General features: G+C 44.1%; 2 protein-coding genes across 6 annotated transcripts in view; both read right to left on the reverse strand.

The window, feature by feature from the left end:
• LOC115190900 (secretagogin-like) overlaps positions 1–5822 on the reverse strand; it is a 22378-nt gene extending 16556 nt beyond the window's left edge. The window contains exons 1-3 of one of the 2 annotated variants that reach the window (XM_029748927.1): positions 5655–5816; positions 5417–5487; positions 160–252 (exon numbers count right to left, since the gene is read on the reverse strand). In XM_029748927.1, coding sequence (XP_029604787.1) covers positions 160–252; positions 5417–5487; positions 5655–5724 — 234 coding nt within the window. In that variant the 5' untranslated portion in view covers positions 5725–5816. Of the gene's footprint in view, positions 1–159; positions 253–5416; positions 5488–5654 lie in introns of both variants that reach the window. The other variant, XM_029748928.1, reaches the window with a different exon arrangement.
• Positions 5823–13571: 7749 nt separating this feature from the next.
• LOC115190923 (F-actin-uncapping protein LRRC16A) overlaps positions 13572–26343 on the reverse strand; it is a 132377-nt gene continuing 119605 nt past the window's right edge. For 3 of the 4 annotated variants that reach the window (XM_029748955.1, XM_029748956.1, XM_029748957.1), the window contains 6 exons: positions 25819–25928; positions 25153–25624; positions 24132–24174; positions 23345–23587; positions 20531–20686; positions 13572–15118 (listed from right to left, as the gene is read on the reverse strand). In XM_029748955.1, the coding sequence (XP_029604815.1) occupies positions 14940–15118; positions 20531–20686; positions 23345–23587; positions 24132–24174; positions 25153–25624; positions 25819–25928 (1203 nt within the window). In that variant the 3' untranslated portion in view covers positions 13572–14939. Of the gene's footprint in view, positions 15119–16884; positions 17034–20530; positions 20687–23344; positions 23588–24131; positions 24175–25152; positions 25625–25818; positions 25929–26343 lie in introns of all 4 variants that reach the window. The other variant, XM_029748958.1, reaches the window with a different exon arrangement.

Here is a 26343-nt window from a genome sequence, read left to right on the forward strand (position 1 = left end):
ATAGCTATAGGGTTCCTATCCATCTGTATCTCAGATTGTTATAGCTATAGGTTTCCCTATCCATCTGTATCTCAGGTTGTTAAAGCTATAGGTTTCCCTTTCCATCTGTATCTCAGATTGTTATAGCTATAGGGTTCCCTATCCATCTGTTGACGTTACCTCCTGGATCTGCAGGCGTCCGTCTGCGGTGACATCATAGGCTGACATGAACCTCTGCTTCAGTCTCTCGACCCTCTCCTCTGTTACTTTATCCTGCACGGAGAGAGAGACCAGAATAACAGTTACCACAGTCACTATGACTCCCCCCTCCCCCCTCCCTCTCTCTCCTCTGTTACTTTATCCTGCACGGAGAGAGAGACCAGAATAACAGTTACCACAGTCACTATGACTCCCCCCCTCCCCCCTCCCTCTCTCTCCTCTGTTACTTTATCCTGCACGGAGAGAGAGACCAGAATAACAGTTACCACAGTCACTATGACTCCCCCCCTCCCTCTCTCTCCTCTGTTACTTTATCCTGCACGGAGAGAGAGACCAGAATAACAGTTACCACAGTCACTATGACTCCCCCCTCCCCCCTCCCTCTCTCTCCTCTGTTACTTTATCCTGCACGGAGAGAGAGACCAGAATAACAGTTACCACAGTCACTATGACTCCCCCCCTCCCCCCTCCCTCTCTCTCCTCTGTTACTTTATCCTGCACGGAGAGAGAGACCAGAATAACAGTTACCACAGTCACTATGACTCCCCCCCTCCCTCTCTCTCCTCTGTTACTTTATCCTGCACGGAGAGAGAGACCAGAATAACAGTTACCACAGTCACTATGACTCCCCCCCCCCTCCCTCTCTCTCCTCTGTTACTTTATCCTGCACGGAGAGAGAGACCAGAATAACAGTTACCACAGTCACTATGACTCCCCCCCTCCCCCCTCCCTCTCTCTCCTCTGTTACTTTATCCTGCACGGAGAGAGAGACCAGAATAACAGTTACCACAGTCACTATGACTCCCCTCCCTCTCCCTCTCTCTCCTCTGTTACTTTATCCTGCACGGAGAGAGAGACCAGAATAACAGTTACCACAGTCACTATGACTCCCCTCCCCCTCCCTCTCTCTCCTCTGTTACTTTATCCTGCACGGAGAGAGAGACCAGAATAACAGTTACCACAGTCACTATGACTCCCCTCCCCCTCCCTCTCTCTCCTCTGTTACTTTATCCTGCACGGAGAGAGAGACCAGAATAACAGTTACCACAGTTACTATGACTCCCCCTCCCCCCCTCCCTCTCTCTCCTCTGTTACTTTATCCTGCACGGAGAGAGAGACCAGAATAACAGTTACCACAGTTACTATGACTCCCCCTCCCTCTCTCTCCTCTGTTACTTTATCCTGCACGGAGAGAGAGACCAGGATAACAGTTACCACAGTCACTATGACTCCCCCCCCCCCTCTCTCCTCTGTTACTTTATCCTGCACGGAGAGAGAGACCAGAATAACAGTTACCACAGTCACTATGACTCCCCCCCCCCCTCCCTCTCTCTCCTCTGTTACTTTATCCTGCACGGAGAGAGAGACCAGAATAACAGTTACCACAGTCACTATGACTCCCCCCCTCCCTCTCTCTCCTCTGTTACTTTATCCTGCACGGAGAGAGAGACCAGAATAACAGTTACCACAGTCACTATGACTCCCCCCCCCCCCTCCCTCTCTCTCCTCTGTTACTTTATCCTGCACGGAGAGAGAGACCAGAATAACAGTTACCACAGTCACTATGACTCCCCCCCTCCCCCCTCCCTCTCTCTCCTCTGTTACTTTATCCTGCACGGAGAGAGAGACCAGAATAACAGTTACCACAGTCACTATGACTCCCCTCCCTCTCCCTCTCTCTCCTCTGTTACTTTATCCTGCACGGAGAGAGAGACCAGAATAACAGTTACCACAGTCACTATGACTCCCCTCCCCCTCCCTCTCTCTCCTCTGTTACTTTATCCTGCACGGAGAGAGAGACCAGAATAACAGTTACCACAGTCACTATGACTCCCCTCCCCCTCCCTCTCTCTCCTCTGTTACTTTATCCTGCACGGAGAGAGAGACCAGAATAACAGTTACCACAGTTACTATGACTCCCCCTCCCGCCTCCCTCTCTCTCCTCTGTTACTTTATCCTGCACGGAGAGAGAGACCAGAATAACAGTTACCACAGTTACTATGACTCCCCCTCCCTCTCTCTCCTCTGTTACTTTATCCTGCACGGAGAGAGAGACCAGGATAACAGTTACCACAGTCACTATGACTCCCCCCCCCCTCTCTCTCCTCTGTTACTTTATCCTGCACGGAGAGAGAGACCAGAATAACAGTTACCACAGTCACTATGACTCCCCCCCCCCTCCCTCTCTCTCCTCTGTTACTTTATCCTGCACGGAGAGAGAGACCAGAATAACAGTTACCACAGTCACTATGACTCCCCCTCCCTCTCTCTCCTCTGACCAGATGTGCTTACTGGTACCCACATGTCTCTCTTCTCTGGTGGAAATGTAATATATCCGATGATCAATGATGCTTCCTCCCTGAACTGACTCTCTACACTGTCTGCTATGACTTCCTGTGTGTTGTCTTAGGAATGCTGCATTATCTCCCCAATCCCCATTCTGTCACATCTCTGTCAAGCAGAGCTTCTGTTGTCTTCTGATTGGAAGGTCACTTTTAAAGTAATCCTATTGGTCAACAACTCACATTTGGAACCCAAACAACTCAGGTGTTATAAAGGAGTGATTCATTCTGTCTTTCTCTTTGTGTTCCTGACCTGCTGTGGTAATACTCTCTCTCTTTCTCTCTCCTTCCCATGGCCTCTTGGGGCATGGCTTTTTCAGGCTATGACTTCTCTCTCCTTCCCATGGCCTCTTGGGGCATGGCTTTTTCAGGCTATGACTTCTCTCTCCTTCCCATGGCCTCTTGGGGCATGGCTTTTTCAGGCTATGACTTCTCTCTCCTTCCCATGGCCTCTTGGGGCATGGCTTTTTCAGGCTATGACTTCTCTCTCCTTCCCATGGCCTCTTGGGGCATGGCTTTTTCAGGCTATGACTTCTCTCTCCTTCCCATGGCCTCTTGGGGCATGGCTTTTTCAGGCTATGACTTCTCTCTCATCATGCCTATAATAATGTATTGTAATTTAAGCTTAAGTGAATCGTTTGTATTACAATGTATATAAATCTACTTTCCTTTAGTTCTCCATTCTCATACCTTTCTTGATGGCCTGTTACTGTAACTCAACCATAATCCTCTTTATGGAGACAGATACCAGTTTTGATAGACTTTGATCATATTCATTTCATAGTCTTATTACGGGTTGTATGTAAGGTATATATAATACGGATATATATCAAATATTACTTCACTAGAGATACACTTCATAACTAATTAGCTGTGTACATACAGTGAAAGCAGGAACAAACACAAATAAATGACATGTCCCAGACATGTAGGTGCCAGGAGCTTCTCATAATACAGAGACCTGAGTCTGTTCTCAATAAATGACCTGTCCCAGACATGTAGGTGCCAGGAGCTTCTCATAATACAGAGACCTGAGTCTGTTCTCAATAAATGACCTGTCCCAGACATGTAGGTGCCAGGAGCTTCTCATAATACAGAGACCTGAGTCTGTTCTCAATAAATGACCTGTCCCAGACATGTAGGTGCCAGGAGCTTCTCATAATACAGAGACCTGAGTCTGTTCTCAATAAATGACCTGTCCCAGACATGTAGGTGCCAGGAGCTTCTCATAATACAGAGACCTGAGTCTGTTGTCAATAAATGACCTGTCCCAGACATGTAGGTGCCAGGAGCTTCTCATAATACAGAGACATGAGTCTGTTGTCAATAAATGACCTGTCCCAGACATGTAGGTGCCAGGAGCTTCTCATAATACAGAGACCTGAGTCTGTTGTCAATAGTATTATGTTCCTTATCAGCTGTTGATCTTAAGCATAATGATGTCCAATGTAAGTGAACATATTGACCAAGTAGTGTGTCCGTGGTTTAAGGGCAGGGACAGGACGATCTTTAGTGCAAGACTGAAAGCAAAGTGAAATACAGACAATTTATGGAATGTATTGCAGTCGGGCAAGTTGAGCTCTGAGAACGTAATTGATGATCACAACCAAAATATAAAGAATTCCAGTGCTGATCTTTCTGATTCCTCTCGTATGTGTAAGTGAAAGGCAGGAAATATATTTCACTTCTGCATGTAAATAGCTAATTTACATTTTTTTAGGCAAGTGATTATAATCTTCTAGGAAACCAAAAACTTCTCCAGATTTGTCCTTTCAGACTTTAATAATGTCAATACTTCCTGTTTATATGATAGACAATGAGATGAAAACTGAGCACAGATGTTATTGGTCTTAAGACTACCAAGTGGTGGTCAGTTTAATGTATTTTAACAATATCACAACAATATTTAGTTTTCTACACATCCGCAGGAACCATTAAACAACAACATCCCCATCACAGAACCCATTCTCAGTGCTGAACATGGCCTCTCTCTAACCACCCACTGGGAAGTAGGCCAGAACATCAACTATACGTCCCAAATGGCACCCTATTGGCTCTGGTCAAAAGTAGTTCACTGTATAGGGGACAGGGTGCCCTATTGGCTTTGGTCAAAAGTAGTGCACTATATAGGGAACAGGGTTCCATAGGGCTTTGGTCAAAAGTAGTGCACTATATAGGGAACAGGGTTCCATAGGGCTTTGGTCAAAAGTAGTGCACTATATAGGGAACAGGGTGCCAATTGGGACGCACTCCCTAATTGCGTTTGCTGATGCCTGTAGCATCCTAATGTTATCCTTGAGCCCATCTGGACAGCAGCTTAACCCACTCAGGAAAAAGACAAACACACTAAAAGGTGGAGCCTTTGTTTGGACAGAGCTATAACTAAAGATACGCTGCCCTTTGCTGCACAATTACATGGGAAAAGTACTGGCTGTTTTCCTGTATCAACCCATAGTTGTGTTTACTTGTCAATCATCAGTAGCCTGCCATCGAATCGTTTTATTCACTCACCTAGACCAAGAGGTACATTGATCGACTGTAAATACTTAACACAAAAATACCATGTTGTTGGTAATCTCCCATAGAGGCAACAGTGGCACACCACTTACCGTAAACAAGAGGAAGCGCCTTTAACACATTGTAGGCTCTCTGTAATAGAGACCGATAACACTTCCGAGGAACAGTGAGCCATATTTAGAAGAGGATATTTATAATAATAATGTATCTGTTATGCGTCATTTATAAGGGGGCACACTCGTTTCTGGCAGTAACTCGCAAATAGACAAAGTGCCCCTGCTGCGCTTCAAATTTGTTGCGCGTTATTAGGCTGCTAATAAAATAGTTAAAAGATAAGAGGGAAAAATATATGTACTTACCTCCGGACCTAATTTCGTCATCATGTGACGGAAGAAGTGATCCAACTCCTTCCCCTCGATGTGACCATTATCTGGAGAATCATTATCAACATTTAAAATACTCTCTCATACGTTTTAGAATACATTTTAAACGTTTTCTTTACATAAATAACATGGTTTTTATTGCATCAAAAATAACATATATCAAGTTATCAAACCATAGCTCGCATGGTTAGGTTATAATATTCATAATTGTCACCGTCTGCATCAAAGCGTTGCCAAATCTCCAGAAAACCAACAGCATCCAAGTGCTCAAAAGCGCAGTCCATTGTAATACACAGGAGTGTAAATGATATCTCTTAATAGGGTTTATGATAGTTCAGTTGACAGCCTACTGTCACTGTATCCTTGTCGAGTCTACTCTGCACTAGTTCAGTATGACGTTTGGCTGCTTTTCTTGACGTGGCCCGATCAATTCTCCAAACCCCACCTCCTTATATGGAATAATCTGACTTCACCATGACGCGGTGTAGAATGAATAGAATACAGGAGGAATGAATAGAATACAGGAGGGCCGAACGCATTTCGACTGCAGAGACATTCGAGAGTTTGGTCAACTTTTAGAATGTTGAATATTGTTCTAATTCTAGACATTCGGTTACATAGCATTGTTTTAATATTCCACATGTAAAGTTAATGGGGAACTAACATGGCTGCCACAGAATGTTCAAGTGTCATGTAAATGTATCATCACGCAGAAACCGCATTGGTCTAACTGTCTAAATACATGCTTCTGTTGACTGTAGCAATAAAGGAGATGAGACTAGTCACACAAATGCTTTCCTCCTGAAACTGGTCTGTCAAAGTTATGCATATCATACCAGAGATGGTTTACGATTTTTAATAGTTTACGAGATTTCATTTCTCACTGGCAGATTTTTGGAGTGGCTGGCTGAATTAATTCTCAGCTTGCATTTTAAAAAGCACTAAATCAAGACATTTACGTCATTTAGCAGACGCTCTTATCCAGAGCGACTTACAAATTGGTGCATTCACCTTATGATATCCAGTGGAACAACCACTTTACAATAGTACATCTATATTTGTTTTTATATATATTTTTTTTTTGGGGGGGGGTTAGAAGGATTACTTTATCCTATCGCAGTACAATACACACTTGTACTGTGATTACAGTTTCACAGTAACATATTTCAGTGTTTTATTCTAGTTGAATTACAGGCCTGTATTCTATCAAACGCAGAATGCAGACAAGAGTTCTCCCATCCCGCTGGGATCACACTGGTTGAATTACATCGTGGAATAATGTTGAACGGACGTCTATGCCCAGTGAGATGGCTCGGCTTTATCTCATAATTATGCCGCCATCTAGTGGCTAGATGTGCTACTGATCTGCCTATATTCAACACAAACCCGACATTCATAACTAAGTTGAAAGGTTGTATTTAGCACATACGGCTGGGAAAAAAGCACTTCACCTGGTAATTACTAGTGGGGAAGATCGTGTATAAAGGACGTCACGCTGATTGCTTAGCGTGTACCACTTCATCCCCATGCGGCACATACCTGGCTCGAACCCGGGACCTCTGCTTCACAAATACATAAAAAGCAAAAAAAGAAACGTCCTCTCACTGTCAACTGTGTTTATTTACAGCAAACTTAACATGTGTAAATATTTGTATGAACATAACAAGATTCAACAACTGAGACATAAACTGAACAAGTTCCACAGATATGTGGGGGGGGGGGGGTCAAAATGTCAAATGTAACAGTCGTGGCCACCAGCTGCATTAAGTACTGCAGTGCATCTCCTCCTCATGGACTGCACCAGATTTGCCAGTTCTTGCTGTGAGATGTTACCCCACTCTTCCACCAAGGCACCTGCAAGTTCCCGGACATTTCTGGGGGGAATGGCCCTAGCCCTCACCCTCCGATCCAACAGGTCCCAGACGTGCTCAATGGGATTGAGATCCGGGCTCTTCACTGGCCATGGCAGAACACTGACATTCCTGTCTTGCAGGAAATCACGCTCAGAACGAGCAGTATGGCTGGTGGCATTGTCATGCTGGAGCGTCATGTCAGGATGAGCCTGCAGGAAGGATACCACATGAGGGAGGAGAATGTCTTCCCCGTAACGCACAGCGTTGAGATTGCCTGCAATGACAACAAGCTCAGTCCGATGATGCTGTGACACACCGCCCCAGACCATGACGGACCCTCCACCTCCAAATCGATCCCGCTCCAGAGTACAGGCCTCAGTGTAACGCTCATTCCTTCGACGATAAACGCGAATCTGACCATCACCCCTGGTGAGACAAAACCGCGACTCGTCAGTGAAGAGCACTTTTTGCCAGTCCTGTCTGGTTCAGCGACGGTGGTTTTGTGCCCATAGGCGACGTTGTTGCTGGTGATGTCTGCTGAGGACTTGCCTTACAACAGGCCTACAAGCCCTCAGTCCAGCCTCTCTCAGCCTATTGCGGACAGTCTGAGCACTGATGGCGGGATTGTGCGTTCCTGGTGTAACTCGGGCAGTTGTTGTTGCCGTCCTGTACCTGTCCCGCAGGTGTGATGTTCGGATGTACCGATCCTGTGCAGGTGTTGTTACACGTGGTCTGCCACTGCGAGGACAATCAGCTGTCCGTCATGTCTCCCTGTAGCGCCGTCTTAGGTGCCTCACAGTACGGACATTGCAATTTATTGCCCTGGCCACATCTGCAGTCCTCATGCCTCCTTGCAGCATGCCTAAGGCACGTTCACACAGATGAGCAGGGACCCTGGGCATCTTTCTTTTGGTGTTTTTCAGAGTCAGTAGAAAGGCCTCTTTAGTGTCTTGTTTTCATAACTGTGACCTTAATTGCCTACCGTCTGTAACCTGTTAGTGTCTTAACGACCGTTCCACAGGTGCATGTTCATTAATTGTTTATGGTTCATTGAACAAGCATGGGAAACAGTGTTTAAACCCTTTACAATGAAGATCTGTGAAATTATTTGGAATTTTACGAATTATCTTTCAAAGACAGGGTCCTGAAAAAGGGCCGTTTCTTTTTTTGCTGAGTTTACATGTAACTATCCTCCCTCAAGCGCCTCTACCGGTCACGATGCGGTACAGAGCTCCGTTCTCTACCGGTCACGATGCGGTACAGAGCTCCATTCTCTACCGGTCACGATGCGGTACAGAGCTCCATTCTCTACCGGTCACGATGCGGTACAGAGCTCCATTCTCTACCGGTCACGATGCGGTACAGAGCTCCATTCTCTACCGGTCACGATGCGGTACAGAGCTCCATTCTCTACCGGTCACGATGCGGTACAGAGCTCCATTCTCTACCGGTCACGATGCGGTACAGAGCTCCATTTGGCCTCTGCGTGCTTCTGGAGGCACCTCAATTGCGTCACACCATCCATACGGCGCCTCCGACCACATTTTCAGATCAAGAATAAAACTTAGCTGTGTATTGTAGCTTTCCATGTTATCAGTTGTCTGCAGCTTGTGAGGTGTTTGTTGCTTTTACTTGTTGTTCTATTGCTCTGCCTGCCTGTCTATAGGTCTGTCTGTCCGCATCTGTCTGTCTGCATGTTTGTCTGCCTGTCTGTCTTACTGTTGCCTGTCCTATCTTGCTCTGCAAGTGCTCACTGCTCATTGTTTGTCTGGATTGTTATTGTAATTGTTTTTAATAACCTGCCCAGAGACTGCGGTTGAAAATTAGCCGGCTGGCTAAAACTGTCACTTTTACTGAAACGTTGATTAACGTTCACTGTCCCTGTAAAAATCTAAAATAAACTCCAAGTGCTACATTCACCCCTCAAACTTACTAAACAGCGACCCCGGCAGTGCGCTGTAGATCCGGGTCAAGGCACCACTTTAGAGGACGTCACGCTGCTTGCTTAGGGAGTACCACTTTACCCCGATTTGGCACATACCTGGCTCCAACCCGGGACCTCTGCATGTGAATACATCCAACTCGTATTGACTACTTCACAACTGGAAATGTCCACCTTCCCATTTATGAATGCAGCATAACCTCGTCCCCAGGCTACTGCACACAGCAAGCCTTGCACATCAACTATTCAAAGTTGGCCTTAGTGGGAGTGAATACAATTTGGAATAAAAAAGTAATAAACTTTGTAAACAAAACATCCATTGAATTATTCAAGTAACTGTCTTAGAGGCCTTTTCTTTCCCCCATCACTCACAGCCGAAGATATTAAAACGTTATATTCAGCCAATGTCTGCCATGACAATCACTATTAACCTCATGACGTGGTTCCCTCCCATTCTTCTAGGTGCAGACTGAAAACATCACATAATACTCGCATCGTTACTGGTCCCAATGGAGAAGTTAGTTACTGGTCCCAATGGAGAAGTTTGTTACTGGTCCCAATGGAGAAGTTTGTTACTGGTCCCAATGGAGAAGTTAGTTACTGGTCCCAATGGAGAAGTTAGTTACTGGTCCCAATGGAGAAGTTTGTTACTGGTCCCAATGGAGAAGTTAGTTACTGGTCCCAATGGAGAAGTTTGTTACTGGTCCCAATGGAAAGTTAGTTACTGGTCCCAATGGAGAAGTTAGTTACTGGTCCCAATGGAGAAGTTAGTTACTGGTCCCAATGGAGAAGTTAGTTACTGGTCCCAATGGAGAAGCTTGTTACTGGTCCCAATGGAGAAGTTAGTTACTGGTCCCAATGGAGAAGTTAGTTACTGGTCCCAATGGAGAAGTTAGTTACTGGTCCCAATGGAGAAGTTAGTTACTGGTCCCAATGGAGAAGTTAGTTACTGGTCCCAATGGAGAAGTTAGTTACTGGTCCCAATGGAGAAGCTTGTTACTGGTCCCAATGGAGAAGTTAGTTACTGGTCCCAATGGAGAAGTTAGTTACTGGTCCCAATGGAGAAGCTAGTTACTGGTCCCAATGGAGAAGCTTGTTACTGGTCCCAATGGAGAGGTTAGTTACTGGTCCCAATGGAGAGGTTAGTTACTGGTCCCAATGGAGAAGTTAGTTACTGGTCCGAGAATTTAGTTACTGGTCCCAATGGAGAAGGTTGTACTAGGACGATTCCACATGCTACCAAAGGCTGTGATGGACGTCCCCAGTCTGGCTCCCCCGGTCACCCCAGTCTGGCTCCCCCGGTCACCCCAGTCTGGCTCCCCCGGTCACCCCAGTCTGGCTCCCCCGGTCACCCCAGTCTGGCTCCCCCGGTCACCCCAGTCTGGCTCCCCCGGTCACCCCAGTCTGGCTCCCCCGGTCACCCCAGTCTGACTCCCCCGGTCACCCCAGTCTGACTCCCCCGGTCACCCCAGTCTGACTCCCCCGGTCACCCCAGTCTGGCTCCCCCTGGTCACCCCAGTCTGGCTCCCCCTGGTCACCCCAGTCTGACTCCCCCTGGTCACCCCAGTCTGACTCCCCCTGGTCACCCCAGTCTGACTCCCCTGGTCACCCCAGTCTGGCTCCCCTGGTCACCCCAGTCTGGCTCCCCTGGTCACCCCAGTCTGGCTCCCCTGGTCACCCCAGTCTGGCTCCCCTGGTCACCCCAGTCTGGCTCCCCTGGTCACCCCAGTCTGGCTCCCTGGTCACCCCAGTCTGGCTCCTGAGGTCACCAAATAAGTTCCAAAGCATGTCAAGCCATTTGAATTGAACTCCTTGCTGTGACAGACCACTCCTTCTGCTCTCAGAGACCTGAGTTGGGACAAGCTTTAAGAAGAATGGAGGACAACCGCTCCCACTTTCATGAGTTTCCTGGAGACTGTGAGCACATTTGGAAAGAAGACAGAATGAGAAGCCACAACAAGCTCAAACAAAAGAAGAGCAGATGGCTGGAGAGAGACTTCTCAGGGTTCACTCCGAGACGATGAGAACCGCAATGTATGGGACCTCTATAGTGCTGCATCACGGTAATGCAGAGGAAGGATGCCAGCATCGGCTTGCTAGACTTGGCATCCGTGTCAACAGGCAGAGCACATAGAAGAAGCTTAAAGTAATGTAACCCCATTCATTCAACACTGATTCAACGATCAATGTGTCATCAAAGATCTGTACAAATCTCATTTAGACGTGTTCAATCTGTACAATTATTTTAATTGGTATAAATATTCACATAAGGAAGGACATGTGTGATTTAGTGAAACATGTTAAGGAGTGTTGTCCGTAACAAAATAAAGCATACAGCATAACAACATGGAGGCAATTTCTTTGTTCAATTAACTTTCCTTTTTTTTTGCTTTTCAGAAATGATCAGGCAAATATATCAATGTTTCTGTTTGTTTCTTGACATAAAAATAAAATAATCCAACTAATTCATTGTTTAGAGAATAAGAAGAAAACAATGAAATCGCCAAATTGATTTCCTCAGTATTAACACAATGTACATTTACAATAAGGACAAGAAAAGGGATAAACACATAACCGACCACTGTTTTTATTTCAATAAATTACATAATTATATAAACCTATTTTAGTAGTGTGCTTAGTAGTACCATAGTAGTATAGGATGTGTACACATACGTGTGTGGATATATTACATGTATCTTAACATACAGTATTATAATACATGTATGTATCTTAACATACAGTATTATATTACATGTATGTAACTTAACATACAGTATTGTAATACATGTAACCTAACATACAGTATTATATTACATGTATGTAACTTAACATACAGTATTGTAATACATGTAACCTAACATACAGTATTATATTACATGTATGTAACTTAACATACAGTATTATATTACATGTATGTAACTTAACATACAGTATTATATTACATGTATGTAACTTAACATACAGTATTACATTACATGTATGTAACTTAACATACAGTATTATATTACATGTATGTAACTTAACATACAGTATTGTAATACATGTAACCTAACATACAGCATTATATTACATGTATGTAACTTAACATACAGTATTACATTACATGTATGTAACTTAACATACAGTATTATATTACATGTATGTAACTTAACATACAGTATTATATTACATGTATGTAACTTAACATACAGTATTATACTACACATACAGTACATCACACATGCATATCAGACACACCATTTCAGCAGTAATCCCTCTGCCTGTCTGAGAGATGGACTCCCTCTCTTATTGAACTCTTACTGATTATTTTAACACGTCGTTCCATGGTTTTATTGTTTCATAGAACCAAACAGAAGACAGACAGCTGCTCTTTATCCCCAAACAGAAAGAATAAAATACAAGACAGAGAAATGCAAACCAACCAACACAGTTAACCAGAGGGGTCATCCTACGAAGCATGCTAGATCTACTCAGGGTCTTCTAAAGCTAACCAGCTTCAGTTAGCTTCACATCCCAGTTCAGGCTTCATGTGTACCTAACGACGGTGGATATTGCTTGTACGCCTGCCGCTAACTCTAGAAGGCTTGTAACTGCACATGGCTAGTCGAACGGCGAACTCTTCATTGTGACAATGCTGAAACGTCAATCCATGGGCGACTCAGTGCAACATTTTCATTGGTGCAGAAATCAAGAGAAAAGAAAAGTTATTTTGGAAATTCAGCAGCTGTGGTGTGAAATTGGCTTTTAGAAGTGGCGTCTTTATTTTATTACTTATCATTAATTTGTCTTTATTTTATTACTTATCATTAGTGCCGTCTTTGGTGTGTTTATCAATGTACAACAACCACAGCCCCCCCCCCCCCCCCCACTCCTATCAATAAAATATTATGAATCATACAGAAGTGCTACTGTGGGTGAAGTTTAGAATGCATTCTGTCATTACTAAATGTGAAATGTTATATATTTTAACACAGAATTTTTTATATATTTCAAATCAGTCGTCTTCCTCAAATGAAGGGGATGACGCAGTCTTTGCGAGAGTGAGGGAATCTGATTTGATTGATCATTTGATTCAAGGGAAGTGGAGTTAGCCTTCCCCGGAGCGGGTTCGTTCTGGAGGATTCGTTGCCATAGAAATTCACCTGGCTAAAAGGTGAGCCGCTTTGACCTGTTATCCCGAGTTGAACTCATAGTTTACCAAAGTTACCTTGCTACCTGCTTCGTAGAATACCCCTCAGGGTCCTAGTTCAGTAGAGAGCGTAATAAACTAAAACAAGTGTTTCTTATTGGACAAGTTCAGGTAATTTACCTCCCTGTTTCAGTCAGTTTTGTTCCGTTTTCTGCCTACTGAACATGGCCCAGGTGGACAGGTTCATGGAATGTGATGTATTCACAGCATTCAACTCAGTCCGTGACATCACTATGTTCTGACTCAGTAAGCCAATCCTTCAGGCCAAGCCATGATGAAGAAAATAAACTACTGGCGGCGAGGCAGCAAACGAAGACCGATTGAAAGACCAAAAGGTGCCGAGGCCAGGACATGACCTCTAGTTGTCTGGCCCTGACTGACTGGACAGCAGGGTTGGGGTCAATTCCATTTCAATTCCAGTCAATCCAGAAACTAAGCCAAATTCCAATTAAACATTTTTCTGATTGAAAAGCAGTGAAGAGAAATGGAAATGGAATTTCAGTTTACTTCCTGAATTGCTGGACAGGTTTGAAAACGTCCGTCTGTCCACATGAAGCAGTCAGGTCCTGAATTAGTAGCCAATTGACCACGACTGCAGAAAAGCCTTGAGCTGGAGTTCCATCCATGTCCAGCTTTCACTTAGCATGGATACCAATCTGAATAGTGAAACAGTGCCATATTCAGTGTGGATTCCAGGCTAGCTTTTACTGGCCTGACAGTACACCAGTTCAGTTCCCAATACAAGCACAGGGGATGACCGACACACAAAGCTATGATGACATAGTACACACATGTCCAAACCATGATGACATAGTACACACATGGCCAAACCATGATGACATAGTACACACATGTCCAAACCATGATGACATAGTACACACACGTCCAAACCATGATGACATAGTACACACACGTCCAAACCATGATGACATAGTACACACATGTCCAAACCATGATGACATAGTACACACATGTCCAAACCATGATGACATAGTACACACATTTCCAAACCATGATGACATAGTCCACACATGTCCAAACCATGATGACATAGTCCACACATGTCCAAACCATGATGACATAGTCCACACCATGATGACATAGTACACACATGTCCAAACCATGATGACATAGTCCACACATGGCCAAACCATGATGACATAGTCCACACATGTCCAAACCATGATGACATAGTACACACATGTCCAAGCCATGAGATATCGGAGTCATGTAAAGGGATGTCCCTCTCCTTCCCCCTTCAGAAAAGGTGCTGTTTATTTTCCACAGTGACTTAACACACAACAGTGCATCATCATAACAGTGCTTTAGCCGTATTTATCTTGGTATTACTGAGATTAGTGAAAGTGTACTATCAAAGTGAAACACTTCACAGGGGTTACTCTGCCCGACAGTCTTCTTTAGACATAGGGTCTTTGCTTTCTGATTCCTGATATCAGATATATTGAGATGACAGGCAGGTACCATGCACCTGTCATTCATTGAGAGTTTAGTTTCTCATATAAAAATAAAGTCTTTGTCGGCCTCTTCTCCAGATTGGGAAGACTTTCTCCCCGGTCCCTTGTCTCTGTCAGGGTTGGGGGTTTGGTCCTTGGGTTTGGAGCCGTTGTCCTCAGAGTTGTGGCGGTGGGGGCTCTGGTGTTTGGCAGGGTCTGACACTGAGCCTGGTTTCACTGCTGAGGAGAAGAGGACAGGGTCTGGTTAGGAGAATGAACAGCAGAGGACAGGGTCTGGTTAGGAGAATGAACAGCAGAGGACAGGGTCTGGTTAGGAGAATGAACAGCAGAGGACAGGGTCTGGTTAGGAGAATGAACAGCAGAGGACAGGGTCTGGTTAGGAGAATGAACAGCAGAGGACAGGGTCTGGTTAGGAGAATGAACAGCAGAGGACAGGGTCTGGTTAGGAGAATGAACAGCAGAGGACAGGGTCTGGTTAGGAGAATGAACAGCAGAGGACAGGGTCTGGTTAGGAGAATGAACAGCAGAGGACAGGGTCTGGTTAGGAGAATGAACAGCAGAGGACAGGGTCTGGTTAGGAGAATGAACAGCAGAGGACAGGGTCTGGTTAGGAGAATGAACAGCAGAGGAACAGGGTCTGGTTAGGAGAATGAACAGCAGAGGACAGGGTCTGGTTAGGAGAATGAACAGCAGAGGAACAGGGTCTGGTTAGGAGAATGAACAGCAGAGGACAGGGTCTGGTTAGGAGAATGAACAGCAGAGGACAGGGTCTGGTTAGGAGAATGAACAGCAGAGGACAGGGTCTGGTTAGGAGAATGAACAGCAGAGGTCAGGGTCTGGTTAGGAGAATGAACAGCAGAGGACAGGGTCTGGTTAGGAGAATGAACAGCAGAGGACAGGGTCTGGTTAGGAGAATGAACAGCAGAGGAACAGGGTCTGGTTAGGAGAATGAACAGCAGAGGACAGGGTCTGGTTAGGAGAATGAACAGCAGAGGAACAGGGTCTGGTTAGGAGAATGAACAGCAGAGGACAGGGTCTGGTTAGGAGAATGAACAGCAGAGGAACAGGGTCTGGTTAGGAGAATGAACAGCAGAGGACAGGGTCTGGTTAGGAGAATGAACAGCAGAGGACAGGGTCTGGTTAGGAGAATGAACAGCAGAGGACAGGGTCTGGTTAGGAGAATGAACAGCAGAGGACAGGGTCTGGTTAGGAGAATGAACAGCAGAGGACAGGGTCTGGTTAGGAGAATGAACAGCAGAGGACAGGGTCTGGTTAGGAGAATGAACAGCAGAGGACAGGGTCTGGTTAGGAGAATGAACAGCAGAGGACAGGGTCTGGTTAGGAGAATGAACAGCAGAGGACAGGGTCTGGTTAGGAGAATGAACAGCAGAGGACAGGGTCTGGTTAGGAGAATGAACAGCAGAGGACAGGGTCTGGTTAGGAGAATGAACAGCAGAGGACAGGGTCTGGTTAGGAGAATGAACAGCAGAGGACAGGGTCTGGTTAGGAGAATGAACAGCAGAGGGCGCCAAAAACAATCTTATCTGAAAACAAATTGTTTCATTTCTGTTTTAATCTCCATCTCTACCTCATCAGTGCTAAAAATGAGTCAAAATAACACTTCTAGACAGTAACTTGTGAAAGATGAATCAATCCAACACATTTTCTAAAGAAAAGCAAGCACATTTTCCAACTGGCACCAACTGGCATGAAGACATGTTCTAAAAATATGAACGTATGTGAAGCCTAGAGAAGCCTGGGTAACTTCCTGCCTCAGGTGCCCGTTGGAGAAAGATCAGTAGGCGGTATGGTAGATTCATTTTGGTAAGCTTCCTTCAATTATAAGTCATCACTATCAATCAAATCACATCCAGAAGCTCCAATAATGAATCTCACTGCAGACTGACCTGAACTACGGGACAAGATGAGAGATCATGAAAGATACAAGTGAGAGAGGAGGAGGGAAAGGGAGAACTCCTTCTAACCATTAAAGGGGAGGGACTTCCTGCTCTTGTGCTCGCCCACTTCCTGTTCGGTGCTGGTAGGTGATTGGCAGGCGTGTCGGGCTCTGAGATTGGCCTGTCAGCTTCCTGATCAGAATCAAACACACTAGCGTCTTCTGTTGGAACATTTGCTAGGGAGAGGGTGGAGGGAGGGAGGCTGGGCTTTAGTGCTCGTTGATCAATTAGCCATTCAATTAGCCACAGGGCCAATCCCATTGGGGCATAGTAATTCATTCTAATTTGTCTTTCAGCACATCTGGGCTGCTACAAATAGAATACAAGTAGGTAATGTGTGGTTCTTTTTGATGGAGTTTTTAAAGAATGAGTAGCCTATCAATAACCTATCAATAACAGATCAATAACATATCAATAAGCTATCAATAAGCTATCAATAAGCTATCAATAACCTATCAATAAGCTATCAATAAGCTATAAATAACCTATCAATAAGCTATCAATAAGCTATAAATGACATATCAATGACATATCAATGACATATCAATGACATATCAATGACATAGATAACCTGTCGATAACATATCAATAACATCGATAACCTATCGATAGATTCAATCTTGATCCATAGAACATGATTTAAATCTCCTCACTAGCACTGGGGGTGAAGTGTGGTCTGTGGTGCCCTCAGTGACTGTTCATAGGAGTAATGTTGGTGTGCAATAGAGTGTGTAGTAGAGCGTGTAGTAGAGCGTGTAGTAGACTGTGTAGTAGAGTGTGTAGTAGAGCGTGTAGTAGAGCGTGTAGTAGACTGTGTTATAGAGTGTGTAGTAGAGTGTGTAGTAGAGTGTGTAGTAGGGTGTGTAGTAGGGTGTGTAGTAGAGCGTGTAGTAGAGTGTGTAATAACTGTGTTATAGTGTAGTAGAGTGTGTTATAGAGTGTGTAATAACTGTGTTATAGTGTAGTAAAGTGTGTAGTAGACTGTTATAGAGTGTGTTATAGAGTGAGTAGTAGAGTGTAGTAGAGTGTGTAGTAGTGTGTAGTAGAGTGTGTAGTAGAGTGTGTAGTAGAGTGTGTAGTAGAGTGTGTAGTAGAGTGTAGTAGAGTGTGTAGTAGAGTGTGTAGTAGACTGTAGTAGACTGTAGTAGAGTGTGTAGTAGAGTGTAGTAGAGTGTAGTAGAGTGTGTAGTAGACTGTAGTAGAGTGTGTAGTAGAGTGTAGTAGAGTGTAGTAGAGTGTAGTAGAGTGTGTAGTAGAGTGTGTAGTAGAGTGTAGTAGAGTGTGTAGTAGAGTGTGTAGTAGAGTGTAGTATAGTGTGTAGTAGAGTGTGTTATAGAGTATGTAGTAGAATGTAGTATAGTGTAGTAGAGTGTAGTAGAGTGTAGTAGAGTGTGTAGTAGTGTGTAGTAGAGTGTAGTAGAGTGTGTAGTAGAGTGTGTAGTAGAGTGTGTAGTAGAGTGTGTAGTAGACTGTGTAATAACTGTGTTATAGAGTGTAGTAGAGTGTGTAGTAGAGTGTGTTATAGAGTATGTAGTAGACTGTAGTAGAGTGTGTTATAGTGTAGTAGAGTGTGTAGTAGAGTGTGTAGTAGAGTGTGTAGTAGAGTGTGTAGTAGACTGTAGTAGAGTGTGTAGTAGGGTGTAGTATAGTGTAGTAGAGTGTGTAGTAGAGTGTGTTATAGAGTATGTAGTAGACTGTAGTAGAGTGTGGTATAGTGTGTAGTAGAGTGTGTAGTAGAGTGTGTAGTAGAGTGTGTAGTAGAGTGTGTAGTAGACTGTAGTAGAGTGTGTAGTAGAGTGTAGTATAGTGTAGTAGAGTGTGTTATAGAGTATGTAGTAGACTGTGTAGTGTATTTTCTGCATTATGCAATGATATGGGCAGTGACCATGTAACACTTTTACAACATACAGACAGCGCTGGTTATCAAGGGGCAAAGTATTGACACGTTTCTTTGATTTGAGAGACGAGCTTAAAGTTCTTTACTGACCAAAATGTTCACTTGTCTGACTGCTGGCATGATGAGGAGTTTCTCACACGACTGGCCTATCTGGGTGATGTTTTGTCTCGCCTGAATGATCTGAATGTAGGATTACAGGGACTCTCCACAACTATATTCAATGTGCGGGACAAAATTGAGGCTCTGATTAAGAAGTGTGAGCTCTTCTCTGTCTGCATTAACAAGGACAACATACAGGTCTTTCCATCATTGTATGATTTTTTGTGTGCAATTGAACTCAAGCTTACAGACAATGTCAAATGAGAAATAGGGAAGCACCTGAGTGAGCTGGGTGCGCAAATTACTCAGGTACTTTCCCGAAGCGGTCGACACAAACAACTGGATTCGTTATCCCTTTCATGCCCTGCCTCCAGTCCACTTACCGATATCTGAACTAGAGAGCCTCATCCAAACCAACACTGCAGTTATGTGCATCCTGTCAAGCACATCCTTCTGATTAACCTGTGGTGAGTTATTCTCCATTTTCAATTAACAAATAAGGTTTTATATGTAAGATGGTTAAATAAAGAGGAAAATGATTGATTATTATTATATTATTATTTCTGCCCTGGTCCTATAAGAGCTCTTTGTCACTTCCCACGAGCCGGGTTGTGACAAACTCACACTCATTCTTATGTTTAATAAATGTATCGTATAGTGTGTGTGTGTGTGTGTGTGTGTGTGTGTGTGTGTGTGTGTGTGTGTGTGTGTGTGGCAGGCTTACAATGATGGCAAAAAACAACATTTGAGAGTGCGCTGACCCTGGTGCTTAGAGGAGGTACGCAGCTGGAGGTTGAACGTTTGAAGGGGTACGGGACTATAAAAAGTTTGGGAACCACTGTTCTAGAGAGACAACACTAATACATGAAGATAATACTAAATGAGATAGAGAAGCTTAATTACAGCTGGTGTAGTAGATTGGATAATAATGTTGGCCAGTGCTAGTGAGAAAAACCACAGAGATAAATCCTAGCCTATCTATCTATGAGAAAAACCACAGAGATAAATCCTAGCCTATCTATCTATGAGAAAAACCACAGAGATAAATCCTAGCCTATCTATCTATGAGAAAAACCACAGAGATAAATCCTAGCCTATCTATCTATGAGGAAAACCACAGAGATAAATCCTAGCCTATCTATCTATGAGGAAAACCACAGAGATAAATCCTAGTTTATCTATCTATGAGAAAAACCACAGAGATAAATCCTAGCCTATCTATCTATGAGAAAAACCACAGAGATAAATCCTAGCCTATCTATCTATAAGGAAAACCACAGAGATAAATCCTAGTCTATCTATCTATGAGGAAAACAGTAATCTATGAAGAATTAATGATATCTATCTACAAGACAAAGGCTACGTCCAAAATTACATTTTATGAGACTATTCACTTGGAATAAGATGGAACGGCAAACTTAGCAAAAAAAGAGTTAAGATTTAGCTGTAATTGTGATTGTGCATTTTTTCAATGCAGTAAGGATAATCTATTCTGCTGTCAGACATCTCTCTCTCTACTGAGAACAGATACAGTTTGAGGGAAACAGAGGCCTGCGCTTTAGGGCTAAATAGCCTCTCCTTCCAGGCTTCCTCAACCGCAAAGTGATGAAGGACACCTGGAAGTATGATAGTGCGTGACTAGGTCTGTTCCTACCTGGATGGGTAAAGGTAACCTACCTGCCTGAGCAGAGGGGTTTCTGTTGCTCCCCGTGCCCCCCAGTAGAGGACTGCCCTGTCCCTCCTTGTCCTTGTCCAAGGGGACCCTCTTCAGGCTGTAAGGCAGCATTGCCCCCTTGGGGGAGACATTCCCTCCAGGGGAGTCACAGACCTCATCTGGCAGACAGAAAGAGAAACAGTATCAGAACTACATCAAGGTTTCTATTGTCCCAAAACCAGGACAGGTGTGTGTCAAATGTCCAGGTTAAGATATGTCATTTATTGTTGTTTACGTAGTTGATGACTGCGACAGGAAGCCAGATTAGTTGGCATCCCAGGTGAAGATCTGTGGTCTATTGAAAGGCAGAAGGTGTCCAGCCTCAGGCCCCAGAATATTACTATTACACTATCACTAGATATTTTAACAGATTTAACATCCAGGGGTTAGATAGTTCTAGACCTTTAACAGCTTTAACATCCAGGGGCTAGATAGTTCTAGATCTTTAACAGCTTTAACATCCAGGGGCTAGATAGTTCTAGATCTTTAACAGCTTTAACATCCAGGGGCTAGATAGTTCTAGATCTTTAACAGCTTTAAAATCCAGGGGCTAGATAGTTCTAGATATTTAACATCCAGGGGCTAGATAGTTCTAGATATTTAACAGCTTTAACATCCAGGGGCTAGATAGTTCTAGATATTTAACATCCAGGGGCTAGATAGTTCTAGATCTTTAACATCTTTAACATCCAGGGGCTAGATAGTTCTAGATCTTTAACAGCTTTAACATCCAGTGGCTAGATAGTTGTAGATCTTTAAAATCCAGGGGCTAGATAGTTGTAGATCTTTAACATCCAGGGGCTAGATAGTTGTAGATCTTTAACATCCAGGGGCTAGATAGTTGTAGATCTTTAACATCCAGGGGCTAGATAGTTGTAGATCTTTAACATCCAGGGGCTAGATAGTTGTAGATCTTTAACATCCAGGGGCTAGATAGTTGTAGATCTTTAACATCCAGGGGCTAGATAGTTGTAGATCTTTAACATCCAGGGACTAGATAGTTGTAGATCTTTAACATCCAGGGGCTAGATAGTTGTAGATCTTTAACATCCAGGGGCTAGATAGTTGTAGATCTTTAACATCCAGGGGCTAGATAGTTGTAGATCTTTAACATCCAGGGGCTAGATAGTTGTAGATCTTTAACATCCAGGGGCTAGATAGTTGTAGATCTTAACATCCAGGGGCTAGATAGTTGTAGATCTTTACATCCAGGGGCTAGATAGTTGTAGATCTTTAACATCCAGGGGCTAGATAGTTGTAGATCTTTACATCCAGGGGCTAGATAGTTGTAGATCTTTAACATCCAGGAGCTAGATAGTTCTAGATATTTAACATCCAGGGGCTAGATAGTGCTAGATCTATAACAGCTTTAACATCCAGGGACTAGATAGTTGTAGATCTTTACATCCAGGGGCTAGATAGTTGTAGATCTTTAACATCCAGGGGCTAGATATAGTTCTAGATCTTTAACATCCAGGGGCTAGATATAGTTGTAGATCTTTAACATCCAGGGGCTAGATAGTGCTAGATCTATAACAGCTTTAACATCCAGGGACTAGATAGTTGTAGATCTTTAACATCCAGGGGCTAGATAGTTCTAGATATTTAACATCCAGGGGCTAGATAGTGCTAGATCTATAACAGCTTTAACATCCAGGGACTAGATAGTTGTAGATCTTTAACATCCAGGGGCTAGATAGTTGTAGATCTTTAACATCCAGGGGCTAGATAGTGTCCCAGTATCCCCCCTCAGGGAGTAAGTCCACACCCAGTCTATGGTCCTGGCAGGTGGGGAATCTCCATACTCTAAAGTGATAAGGCCACTGCTTGCTGCTCCTAGTGATCAGAAATGACCTCATTTATTCAGCTTTGTTGTCTCCAGCCACGTTCGGATGTGTAAATACCTTATACTGTATCTATGCTCCTGTCCGCCATACCATAGGAATAAAATGTATATATATTTTGTTTATCTGTATCTATGCTCCTGGCTGTTCACTATACCACAGGAATAAAACAAAAATACAGTATCAATCTGTGTTATGTAAACGCTCCATACTCTACCAACAGGGCCTGAAGTTACCACACACCACCTGCCAAACATGAGTCTGTCTCACCAGCCACTGTGGAGGGTGGTTGGCTCCACAGTGCATTTGGGAATAAAAAGAGCCAAGTATGATCACATTTATAGTCAAATAAATGCTGCAGTAGCTGTTTTCAAAGTATTTAGGGCCATTTTGTTTCATAGCTGGTAAATTAATTGCACAAAGTCAAAGAACTACAAATCCTATATAGCCTTTTCCACTTCGCTCTGCAACACTGCCTGGCTGGGGTGAAGAGCTGGTGCACGTGACCCATTCCCTCCAGCCATGTTGTTTTTCTGTGTTTCAACAGCTAGAGAAGAGAAGACAACGCTTCTACTAGTCAGACTCAATCTCACAGGCACTAACATGACTGACTTCACGCTGCCACGGTAACCGCCCGCCCTTAAAGGGGAAAAAATAACAATTCAATAAACCACATTAGTTACTTCTTACTAGTAACACGTGTGCTATTTAAGAAGCATTACAAAGAATGCTCATCTCTTTTTGTGTCTGTTTTGTTAGTGTAATTTTAAATGAAATAAAAACATTTTGGCTGGTAGATGTTTTTATCTACCTGCCAGTGGCTGGTGGACCAAATGTTATGCTCTGTCTACCAATTCTCCTGGCTGTTATCCATACTAATGGAAGGATATAACAATATCCAGTACATCTCGTTGCTCCATATTACAGGCCTACCTATGCTCCTGCTACTGCTGGTGCGCGGCTTCTGAAGGATGGAGGGTCGGGCAGCGAGGGCTGGCTTGGTGCCCTGAAGAGGGGGCTTAGGACTGGAACTGGAGGTAATGCGGTTCCTAGGGACCGTCTCTGGTTTGGCCTCCCCACCACGAGGGCTCTTCTCTGGGGAGCCGACCAGCACCACCCCCTCTGCCTTGGAGCCACCTGGAGACCTGCTCTCTGTTGGGATAGGCTGGCCCTTCACTGCTCACACACATTATCAAATCAAAATGGTAATTATCACATGCGCCGAATACAACAGGTGTAGGTGGACCTTACAGTGAAATGCTGACTGACAAGCCCTTAACCAACAACGCAGTTTTAAGAACAAATAAGTGTTAAGAAAGTATTCACTGAAATAAACTGAAGTAAAAAAATTTATAAATAAAATTAAAAAAATAGATAAATAACAAATAATTAAGGAGCAACAATAAAATAACAGTAGTGAGGCTATATAGTTGGGCACACACGGCCATTCACGGGACACACAGAAGGCAACAAGTCACACAAATCATTCACAAAACGAGTCTTCTCGTTCAGTCACTAACTGTGCAAACTTCATTACCTTCAGTCACGGTCACATGCAAACACATGCATGAGTTCATGTCCAAGATCAGCTTCAATTTGACAGTCTAAATAAAGGCAGTCAGGGTGAATCAATACACATCTGTGGTCCAGGAAATATAGTCTCCCACGTCATGTGATTCCCACTCTGTAAACATAAACAAGCCAGTAGAGATGAACTCACCGCTGCCACTGCTGTCTGGACTGGACGACTGGTCATACTGGTCCTGGGGGAGACAGACAGACAACCCTGGGTTCAGTCACAGCATCTACTATAGATCAACCTACTAATACTGTGGACGTTACTGTCTCCTATCTACTTAGCGTCCCAGCTAGCTCTTAGCATACAACACGTGTTGTGCTGTATTTATTTCCAGCAGCAGGTGGTGCTGTAGTGTAACAGAGTGACTGGGCTTAGGTCCAGCCATACAGCCCAGCACCATGATCCCGCCAACAGATGGCACATGACAGCCTGCTTGGACTTTGCCAAAAGGCACCTAAAGGATTCTCAGACCATGAGAAACAATATTCTCTGGTCTGATGAAACCAAGATTGAACTCTTTGGCCTGAATGCCAAGCGTCACGTCTAGAGGAAACCTGGCACCATCCCTACGGTGAAGCATGGTGATGGCAGCATCATGCTGTGGGGATGTTTTTCAGAGACAGGGACTGGGAGACTAGTCAGGATCGACGGAAAGATGAACAGAGCAAAGTACAGAGAGATCCTTGATGAAAACCTGCTGAAAATAGCTGTGCAGCAACGCTCCCCATCCAACCTGACAGAGCTTGAGAGGATTTGCAGAGAAGAATGGGAGAAACTCCCCAAATGCAGGTGTGCCAAGCTTGTAGTGTCATACCCAAGAAGACTTGAGGCTGTAATCATTGCCAAAGGTGCTTCAACAGATTAGGGCCTAATTCATTTAATTCAATGGACTGATTCCCTTATATGAACTGTAACTCAGTAAAATAGTTGAAATTGTTGCATGTTGCATTTATATTTTTGTTCAGTATATAAACCAGTACAGACAGTTACAGTAATATATTACTTCTGATTCACCAGCACAGACAGATGTAGTTACAGTAATATATTACTTTTGATTCACAAGTACAGACAGATGTAGTTACAGTAATATATTACTTTTGATTCACCAGGACAGACAGATGTAGTTACAGTAATATATTACTTTTGATTCACCAGTACTGACCTTATGTGATCCGAAGGTCCGTCTCTCCTGCTTGGCCTTCATCTCCGCCAGGAGTCCAGTCCCCATAACCTGCACCCCGTAGCGCCTCCCCCCCTGGGGACTACCCTTACTGTCCCCATCTGACACCTCATCCATAGAGTCTGGGGTCCGGAGCTCCTCAGACCGGTCTGAGCTGCTGCTGCAGTCCAGGGGTTGGGTGAGCTGGCTGGGATGGGTGGGCTGGGTCTTGGCCTCCTTGACCTTGGTTGGTGGTTCTGGAGCTTGGCTCTTCAGGGAGGCCTTCGGGGAGGAAGGCCCCTCGGGGACGGTGGTTACTGGAGCTGGGGTTTGGGCTGGAGCTGGGGTAGACTGGTTCTTCTCTGACTTGTCTTTGTCTGAAGACTTGGAGGTGCGAGACTTGATGAGGTTGAGGAAACCTCCTTTACTCTTCTTCTTCTCCCCATCCTGGGAGTCTGAAGTCTTTAGGGAACGTCTGAGAGGGGGAAGGAGGGGGAAGAAGAGAGGGGGGAGTGAGAGAGAGAGGGAGAGCGAAAGAGAGGAGTGAGAGACGGAGAGAGAGGGGAGTGGGAGAGAGAGACGGAGAGAGAGTTAACCTTTTCAATATAAACATGTCTGAAAGAGCAAGAGGACAAGTAATTTTTCATAGTGATGAGTCGTAACACTTACTTCGAGTCCATCTTGGTGACTTTCTTGGAGAAGAACTCGTCCACCCCCTCATCAACCCTTCCATGCAGGCCGTTCTGCTCTCCGTCCTGAGACGTAGTGCTGCTGATTTGCTGTGAAGTAAAAATACAGGGTTGTTATAACACAATACCACTACAGGGTTGTTATAACACCATGACAATACAGGGTTGTTATTACACCATACCACTACAGGGTTGTTATAACACCATGACAATACAGGGTTGTTATTACACCATACCACTACAGGGTTGTTATAACACCAAGACAATACAGGGTTGTTATAACACCATGACAATACAGGGTTGTTATAACACCATGACAACACAGGGTTGTTATAACACCATACCACTACAGGGTTGTTATAACACCAAGACAATACAGGGTTGTTATAACACATGACAGATAAACTACTTTATAAAGTAAGAAAGGGCTAGTTGTGTGTTTGAGAACAAGAGTAAAACTTTGTTCTAAAATAAACACCATACTCACGCCAAAGGTTCTCACTCT

Source organism: Salmo trutta, unplaced genomic scaffold (genome assembly GCF_901001165.1).
Source record: "Salmo trutta unplaced genomic scaffold, fSalTru1.1, whole genome shotgun sequence".
Taxonomy (NCBI): Eukaryota; Metazoa; Chordata; class Actinopteri; order Salmoniformes; family Salmonidae; genus Salmo; species Salmo trutta.